A 9,728-nucleotide genomic window follows, 5' to 3' on the forward strand; every position below is an offset into this window, starting at 1 on the left:
ATGACGATGACGATGACAAATTCGATAGCCGCTGTCGCTGTCGCTGCCGCTGCCGCTGGCGTTGCCCAACTGGGACAAGCCGAGTCTAGAGATCAAGCTGACAGTGCCATTCCGAACACGAACGCGTCGCAATGTCTCAGCAACGTTTAGCTTATCCAAGGGGCGATCGGGCCGCTCTGATCTTTGGCAGCGCTGCGATCTTTCTGCTGCTGCAGCTGCTCCAGCTGGCGGAGGTGACTGGCTACAGGGCACTGATACCCGCCGATTCAGGTACAAACCAATTCAATTATTACCTGACCACGCACTTTTACACCCTCCCTCTCTCCCCCTCTCTCTCTCTCTGTTTAGCGAATCCCGGCAAATGCATTTATCGCGGCGACTTGCTGCAGGCGGGCATCAACAATGGCATCCCGCCCTGCCAGCGGCTGACATGCAACGATGATGGCTCCATACTTATCGAGGGGTGAGTCCGGCCAGGGACACGCACGCATACACACACACACACACACAAATATTTGAAATGTTTTGCACTGATAAGAGGCCTGAGATCGACGACAACTTCGTGTATTGAGTTTTGAGCGTAGTTTTTTTTTCGGAATTGTGACTACAATTTGTGGGTCAAGTCTCTGGCAGCTAAATGGAGCACGAAATATGTGGAAATTGCTGAAGAAATTGTATTCTCATGCAGCTCAATCATCAAGTCGAGAGACAGGGTATTCAACAATAAGAACATTTTGTAGGGTATCGGAAAGTTAAAGATTCGGTATCTGTGTGCACTGTAGAAGAACCGATCTATCCACCTTTGGTGTCTTAAGCTGCGAGATATTTGCCAAACAACAGTTTATCGATATTTATCGATTTGTCATAATTCAAAAGCTAAGCACATTAAGTAGCCAGTGCGAAGCCTCTGGCCTCTAGGGTCTCTGAGATCGATGGGACATATGAAAGATCGGATGGATAGACAGGCAGAAAGACTGGCACGCATTAATGGCTAGCTTATCGATATTTATCGATTTGTCATAATTCAAAATAAGCTTGATCGACGTCTGCTTAGTTGCCAGTGCAAAGCCTCTGGCCTCTAGGATCTCTGAGATCGATGGGACATATGAAAGATCGGATGGATAGACAGGCAGAAAGACTGGCACGCATTAATGGCTAGCTTATCGATATTTATCGATTTGTCATAACTCAAAATAAGCTTGATCGACGTCTGCTTAGTGGCCAGTGCAAAGCCTCTGGCCTCTAGGGTCTTTGAGATAGATGGGACGAACATATAGAAAACCGGATGAATAGACAGACTCCACCAGGCTTTTAATGCACATCAACAACAAAGAGAAGCCCCACTTCAATCACTTTTCACATTACAATACCCTTTAGGATACGATATAAACAGTTGATGGCCTGCTTCAATTTCAACTAGGGCTTCAAAATTCCTGAGAAACAAACTGCCTAGAATTCAAGCTTAGATAGATTGCGGCAGTGACATTATTTTTAATGCTACTGATTTCAGACAATTTTTCCAATATTTCTTAAACCTTTATTAAATGCTCGACCAAAGCGAGTGTCTTCCCAGTTATTCAATATATCAAATTATACAAAAAAAATTAAATAATTAAAGAGACCTTCATTTAAGCCGTGAACCGCACCAGGATACTCTCTGTGCCAAATTTGCCTTGTTCAAATCTCAACTGAGCTCTCGAGATGAAATTTGTCTACACTTTCTCCTACTACTCATTTATTTCCCTTGGACTTGAATGCGGATCTCTTTAGCAGAGCGAGACGACAAATCTTAAGCTGTGCTCTTCTTTTTCAAGCGAAACCCCAAATATACAATATGTATTAAAGCCTGAGCAGAAACTAATAACATCTTAAGAATTTGGACTGGCTTTAGTTTTTGTAAAACTAATCGAACAAAATAAGAAAATATTTAATCACGCACTCTCACACACACATACCTATACATATATATTGCCTATATAATTTATTTTCATACTCCCTCCCGCTCACTCTCACCCTCTCCTCCTCTTTCGTACAGGTGCGGCAAACTGCGCATCGAGAAATGCAATCGGGGCGAGCGAATCCATCAATCGAAACCCTTCCCGGAATGCTGCCTGCTGAGATACAAGTGCAAGCAGCCGAACAGCGCGCCCTACTACATTGAGCGCGACGCCGCGGAGGGGGCGTAGAAAGGGGGCGGCGAGATGTACCGCTGTCCCCGTTGGGGGACGGGATCGACTGGCAGCTGACCAGCGCCCAAAACGCAAAGCTATGCTAATTTATTTTGTACATTTCCATTTTGTATATCGAATCAAGCAACTGTTTTTTTACTATACATATACCCTATAATACATATATATAAAGAGTTTGTGCTGCCTGATTGAACGACTGACTGACTGATTGACTTCATGACTGACTGTCTGACGGACTGACTGATTGAATAGTTGGCTGATTGACTGGCTGACTCACTGACCTTTCTGATTGATTGACTGGATGCATAGCCTATGATACATATATATATATATATGTAAAGTGTGTGATGCCTGATTGAACGACTGACTGACTGACTGACTGATTGACTTCATGACTGACTGTCTGACGGACTGACTGATTGAATAGTTGGCTAAATGACTGACTGACTCACTGACTAAGTTAACGATTGATTGCATGACTGACGGACTGTCTGACTTTCTGATTGATTGACTGACTGATTGACAGTATGATATGTATATAAAGAGTTTGTGATGCCTGATTGAGCGACTGACTGACTGATTGACGTAATGACCGACTGACTGAATATCTGAGTGATTGAGAGGTTCTGACTGTTTGAATAACTGACTGACAGGCTGAATGAATGACTGACCGACTGACTGCCAGATTGACTGTCTGACTAAATGACTGACTGACTGAATGACTGACTGACTAAATGACTGACTAAATGACTGAATGACTGAATAACTGAGTGACTAATTCTATATTTTATATTTGCTGAGTACCCAAGACCATAGAGCTGGCAAACTGAATTCCCTGATAAAGCTTCCTGTTGGGTCGAAAGTAAGCTGCAATTGCTTCGCTGCCTAACAGAAACGGCCAAACATATAATATTTGGTAATATTTATAGATTTTGGATAAGGCATCAAGCTCGAGAACTAAACCTAACCGAAATGCTCTAAATCATAAAAATTGGTTAGGTTTTGGTTAAGTATTTGTAGTTTTGAAATTTACCCTAGGCATTTACTAGAGACTACTTGTCATTCTACGAGTCAAACTTCTTTGCATTTTAAGCATAATTTTTTACCTAAAATAGTTTCTCTTAAGAATCTCCATTAACTTAACAAATCTATATATTTTCAAATATTTATATACTTATATATATATATATTTTTCATATATATATTTTATTTTTCAATGCGTGCTCCCAGATGCCGCTGCTGTTGACTGGCAGATATAGTTTAATTACTGGGCCAACCCGCTCATAAACAGCAATTAACGTACCCCATATAGGTGCACCACCCCCCTACCACCCTCCCACCCAGCTCTCCACTGGAGGGGTGGCAAGTTCCAACCGGGCACTGGGGCAACTGCAACCAGCGCGGCAGTCGGAGCAGCTGCAACTGGAGCAGCTGCAACCGGAGCACTCGTTGCAAATAAGACAAGCAAGTGGGGTCTAATCGGAACTGCCCGACTAGCAGATGCCCTGTAACGAGCGACAAGCTAGCGGCGTTATGTTCGGATTTGCAATGATTTTTGTACGGCTTTATTTTACTTTGGCTACAAATAAAAATCACATAGGTTGCATGCAGCTAGGCTCATGATACCCCATTTTGACAGCATGCACAGGCTACAGGGCATAAAAATAAATATATAAATAAAGCGCACCTTTTGTCGCAGCACGTTAATTAGTGCGAAATAATGAACGAGTGGATGGCGGGCGGCTGGCCTGGGCTGGGCGGTACTGGGTGGGGCTGGGCGGTGGCGTCTATGGAACTGCCCCAAATGGCTGGCAGTGTCAAAGCTTAAGATGCGCGTGCAGCGCAAATTGCGCAACTTTTTTTTTCGGCCAAATCCACCAAAAACCCCGACGCCCTGCCGCCTGCCGCCTGTGCAAATTAGCCCAATTAGTTCGGCAGCTTATCGCTTGGCAACGCAGCTTTTCATGGAATCCCCCACATACTTGGACACAAGATAAATCCGCTCTCACTCCCCCTCTTTTTCGCCCACTCTTGCTGCCTCTTCAAGACACAAGATTGTTTTCGCCAAGGAATTTCTCATTTTCATTGGGATTTAATTTGTTAAAGCCCAATTTAGCTGTTCTTTTGTATCAGAATTAATATTGGAACTATCCCAAATCCAAATATGGACACCTTCGGGACCACGCAACTCCTTCACATGCTAATCGTTTCGATATGAAGAGCAGATTAGTTTAGCCGAACGCGATTACCCTCCACGCACTACCACAACGGACCGGAAACATGGATACATACTTACATTAATACATACATACATGCATGCACGCATGCATGCACCCATGCATACATACATATGTACATACACATATGCATACATGCAAACACATATGCATACATACACGCATACACACACACACATACATACATATGCACATACATACATACATGCATACACACATGCATTCACACATGCATACATACATAGATATGCACATACATGCATACATGCATACATACATAGATATGCACATACATGAATACATGCATACATGCACACATACCTACATATGTACATACATGCATACTATGTACATACATACATACATATGTACATCCATACATACATACATATGTATATCCACGCACACATACACGCATACATACATATAAATGTACCTACATACACACAAAAAAAAATACAAAAAAAAACTACACAACTAGCTAAGCATTAAAAACTGCAGAGCCTAATTGAGTTCTTGAGAATCGAGGAGTAGAGCACTTGGTAGAAATTTGTTTTATTTAAATTTGCAGCACAGCGAGAAATAAGCTTCGTCTGACATGCATGCGCACATGCATATATACATGCATGCATACACCAACACACAAGCACGCCCACATATATCGCAGACACCTTCGTCTGTCTGTTTTCAATGTTGCCAGTTAAATGGCGTTGCCACACTTTAAGCTCGCATAGCTTGATTGATGGCATTTCAATTTGATTGACAGGAAAATGCTTTTTTTTTGCTCTCCCTCTCGACATTTCATTTTGAGAGCTTTTAATTATTTCGTAACTATGCGGTGCACGAATTTAGACTTTTATGACTTTGTGAAAGCTGAAGTGATTTACGTTGGATTAACCTTTTCGGACATTTACTTACATCATGATTGATGCCGTTTGCCCAAAATTAAAGCACTTATAAAGTTTTTTTTTTTTTTGCCATCTTCTTGCTTTCATATTTCCCCAAGTACTTTATAAGCTTGCAATCCGATGGTATTTAGGAAACTTCTCTAGCTGGTTGCGGCACGTCGAGAATTGGGACGGATTGAGTCGACCGAGAGTATGCAAAATGCGTGAGCGGAGCACACGTTTGCTCAAGTGCTCGGTAATTGGTGGGCGGATTGGGTTTAAAGTTTTGCCAGCAAATTTTAATAGGACTTAAAGTTTCCTAAGTTTTAGCTGGAAATGTGGCATAAGTGTATCGTGTTGCTCCCTTAAAGGGAACCAACCGCCACTCAATTTATTTATGGCTTTGCCTGTGCAACTCAACTAGTTGACTCTTTTAATAACCAATTTGGCAGCGGCAGCTTGAAGGATATTAGCGTTGTCCCCGTCCCAGGACAAGAGCAACTTTTATACAGGAGAGACCTGCACGCCAGATGGAACTGCAGGAAAATGCCTTGCCCGGATGACGGATGACGGGTGACGGTAGGCGGAAGGCGGGGCCAGAGTGGAGCTTAATGGAAAAACGCACACGCACAACAAGGACACACGCACACGCACAGCTAAGTCGTGTATTATGAAAAGCTCATCTAATTTCAATCAATTGTGCCGGAGTTGAGGGCAAATTTTAAGTGCTTCTTCGTCTTCTCTCCGGCCAAAGGTGCAGCCGCGCTTATAACTTATTTTTGAAGGCTGCAGGCGCACAGGGGGCGTGGCCATAATGGAAGAAAGTTGCTCGAAAATTAAATTCAATAAAATCAAAATCAAATTTAATCACAGCCTAAACAGATTTCGTGGCCAGCCAAAAGGGACAAGCAAACAGTCGATCGATAACGATAACAACAGCGATTGGTATAACGATAACGATACCGATAACAATAGCGATAATAGCGATAGCAAAAGCGGTAGCGATTAGAGAACATATCGATAACGATTGCTTTGATTATAAGAGCAGCGGTAGCGATAGCGATAACTATAGAGCTCTCGAACGCGATGATGATAACAGTAGCGATAGCTATTGTTATAAGTGATAGCAAAAGAGATAACTATGGCGATATCGATAGCGAAAGTGATCACAGTAGCGATAGCGATAACAGTAATAACAGCGTTAGAAAAAGCGATATCGATAATAAGAACGATAGCTATAGCAGTAGAGAAAGCGACAACAATAGCCATAACGACAGCTTAGGCGACAACAGTAACTATGACGTTATCGATAGCAACAGCGATAGCAATATCTATGACGATAATAGTAGCTATAACGATACCGATAACTATGAGGATATCGAAAGCGGTGACGATAGCAGTACTAATAGCGATAACTCTAGTGATAGCGATAACTATGAGTATAGCGATAACGATAGAGATGCCGATAACTGTTATTACACCAATAGCGATAATAAAAGCGGCAGTAATAACTATGGAGCTATCGAAAGCGCTGTGCGATATGACAATAAATAAACCGATAACGATAACGATAATAGCGATAGAAATTAGTAATATCGATAATAATAACAATTGCGATGACGATAACTGCAGCGACAACGATAGCGGTAATAATAGTGATGGGAAATAGCAATAGCGATAAGAATAACGATAGCGATCAACATGACGATGACGATGACGATTACTATAGCGGCGATAACGATAACGATTAACGTTTTCTGTCTCGCTCAGCCATATTTTCGCAATTAGCCCACAAATTTCGCTATTATAGACAACTGCCTAAGCCGTCCAGCCCGCCCACCGCCTCAACAACCGCCTAAGCAGCCCCTCACAAAGTTCGCACCGTAAGCCAAACTTCAAGTAGCTGAACGAAACACCGCAGCAGCGAGCAGCGCGCTCCACCACTGAACCACTTAATCATATCAGCATAATAAGTCAACAGGAGACGCAGCAAGGTAATAAAATTAAATCCTTGCCGCGCGAGCGCTCAAAAGCTCAAAGCAATGGTTGTTGGCGAAGAAGAACGGCAACGGGGGAATAGGACGACCCACCCTATGCGGGATATTATAGTCTAACCCCGAAAAACCAACAAGCGAAATCAATGGAAAGTCAACGAGACCAGCCGCCCACTCGCACGCAGCTAACTCTTCGCCGTTTTCGGGCGTAAAAAGGAAATAAAGAAAATAAGCAAAGCGAACGCGTAACTTAACACAGCTTGAATCGGCTATGCTCGACTTTCAAATACCCTAAACAAATGAATAAATTGTGTGCACACAAACAATATGTATCCATCGGTGGACGATGCAAGCCAATGTTTAGGAACGAATTGGCCTCGGCCTCCTTTTTAAAGATATTTGTGAAAATGTACTTGAGTTGTGTTTCACACATTTCACCAAATCCACCCCCCTGGGTGGAAAATAAATAATAATGGTTGAAATTCAGGGTGGCGACTAAATCAATTCATGTGCTTTACACTTTTTTGAATATACACTGCTTCTGGAGGCAAACTTTAACCGAAACTTCAAGAATTGTCAAATCAGTTTCATGTGTCGCAAATTTCACCCGCAACAGTGGAAAAGTCTTATTAAACTTATTTTATTTACCAACGAAATCTGTCAAACAAGAGATTTTTGAAAATACAATTTAGAGTTGTTTCACACTTTCTGCAAAATCTACCCCCATTGTGACTCAATATGTAGGGAAATGTACATCCCCATGGCGCAAATTCACTTCTTCCAGGGTGGAAAATAGAGATCAAAGGAGATCAATGAGCGAAATTTCAAGCATTATCCAATCGGTTTCAAAGTTAGTTTTAAAACTAAAATTAACAAAAAATAACTGTTTCAACTATCGGAATTGAATTGATGCATATCACGCTTATTTTATGTTTGCGGTAATTCAAACGAAACGTGTTTCATGCTTTTCGCACAATCCACGCCTCTTGAAAGAGACTCTGAAGTTGAATGTGCAAGAGTTTATCGACCAACTTTGGCTTCAATCAATTTTTTTGTTATTCATTAGCTTACATTAGCTTAGATAGTGAAAGCACAAAGGTTGATTTGGGGGAACGAATATACCCTGTGCTGGCAGCTGCCAGGGTATGCAAAGAAAACTGCTTACGCGCATATTAAAAATGGTTTATTTATGTTTCGGCAAGGCAAGGGCGCGGGGCGGAAAGCCTCGCCGGTAATCGATTTATGCGCTGCTATTTACAATTTGTTATTTAGGCGGCACAAACAGCGCCCCCTTCGCCTGCGCCCCTGCCCCTGGCCCAGCCCCAGCTGCTGCCCCTGTTGCCGCTGGTTGCCAGGCAACTTTGTGAAATTCGATGCGAGGCATATGCAAAAATTCACGCAAATTATTTGGCAAAAGTATCGCTGAGTACGGAGATAAATACGGGGAAGAGTCTGTAACTGGAGATGGGTAGATATAGCAAGGAGTGTGTGTGTGTGTGCAGGATATTAAGAGCTCTTTAGTTAGCGCACCTTTATGAGCGAGAGAGAGAGGAAAGAGCTGCCAGCAGTGGAAAGCCTTTGGCACAACTTTGACTCAAAGTCACATTTAATTTGATTATGCGCCTTTCTCTATCTTAAAGTATGGATAAAACACGAGCCAAGTCCACACAACTTTTCCGAAAACAAAGGAAAGCTACAAAAAAATCGCAGCGAGCAAAACTTTGTCGTCCAATAAGAAGCGAAAAAAAAGAGAAATGTTTAATGAAATTAAAATAATGCCCAGTCGGTGGCGCCTCTAAGCCGCGGCGCGTGTCCAGTAACAAATTTAAGCCCAAGCCGAGACACAATTTCTAATTGCTCTCAAAGCTGATTTTCTATTTCAGCTGCGGCGCGGGTGTCGAGGGGGGGGGGGGGGGGGGGGGGGCGTCCTTGCTGAATCAGCAGAGATTGTTTTTCTTAAGAAACCTTTAAGATGTGAAGTACATCCATATAAAGATATATGTTATTGTTGCAAGTAGACAAAGACAAGAAGAACAAGTAAGAGGTTCTAGACGGGAGCTCCCGACTAGGGGATACCCTGAACCCTCTTCTTCCAACATCAAATGCATATATATATTCTATTTTAGAAGCTATATGTCAAGTTTGGTGACTCTAGCTCTTATTATTTACCAAAGTTGCCCAAAAAATAGGATATCGATATCGATTTTTATCGATTGCTTGGAAACGGAGTACGTTATCGATTATCGGAAACAAACTCGATCTGCGCGGGAACTAGGAGCATCTACATCTAAAGTCTCTAGCTCTTATAGGTTCTGAGATCCACGCGTTCATACATACGGACAGACGGACATGGCTAGATCGACTCGGCTAATGATGCTGATCAAGAATATATATACTTTATGGGGTCAAAGATGCTTCCTT

The 9,728-nt window shown here is 42.4% G+C and overlaps 1 protein-coding gene across 1 annotated transcript; it reads left to right on the forward strand.

Moving 5' to 3' along the window:
- Nucleotides 1-104: 104 nt before the first annotated feature.
- On the forward strand, nt 105-2,351 carry LOC115768196. Its single transcript, XM_030712709.1, has 3 exons — nt 105-270; nt 349-463; nt 2,036-2,351. Exons 1-3 carry the CDS (start codon nt 132-134, stop codon nt 2,184-2,186), a joined length of 405 nt encoding a protein of 134 aa, XP_030568569.1. The 5' UTR covers nt 105-131; the 3' UTR covers nt 2,187-2,351.
- Nucleotides 2,352-9,728: the final 7,377 nt, after the last annotated feature.

This window comes from Drosophila novamexicana, unplaced genomic scaffold, assembly GCF_003285875.2.
Source record: "Drosophila novamexicana strain 15010-1031.04,08,12 unplaced genomic scaffold, DnovRS2.1 tig00001692-arrow-arrow-pilon, whole genome shotgun sequence".
In the NCBI taxonomy this organism is placed as follows: Eukaryota; Metazoa; Arthropoda; class Insecta; order Diptera; family Drosophilidae; genus Drosophila; species Drosophila novamexicana.

Coding starts and splice junctions, on each gene's coding strand:
- LOC115768196 (XM_030712709.1), top strand. CDS start 132: ATGTCTCAGCAACGTTTAGCTTATCCAAGGGGCGATCGGGCCGCTCTG. Junction 271..348: donor ACTGATACCCGCCGATTCAG/GTACAAACCAAT, acceptor CTCTCTGTTTAG/CGAATCCCGGCAAATGCATT. Junction 464..2,035: donor GGCTCCATACTTATCGAGGG/GTGAGTCCGGCC, acceptor TCTTTCGTACAG/GTGCGGCAAACTGCGCATCG.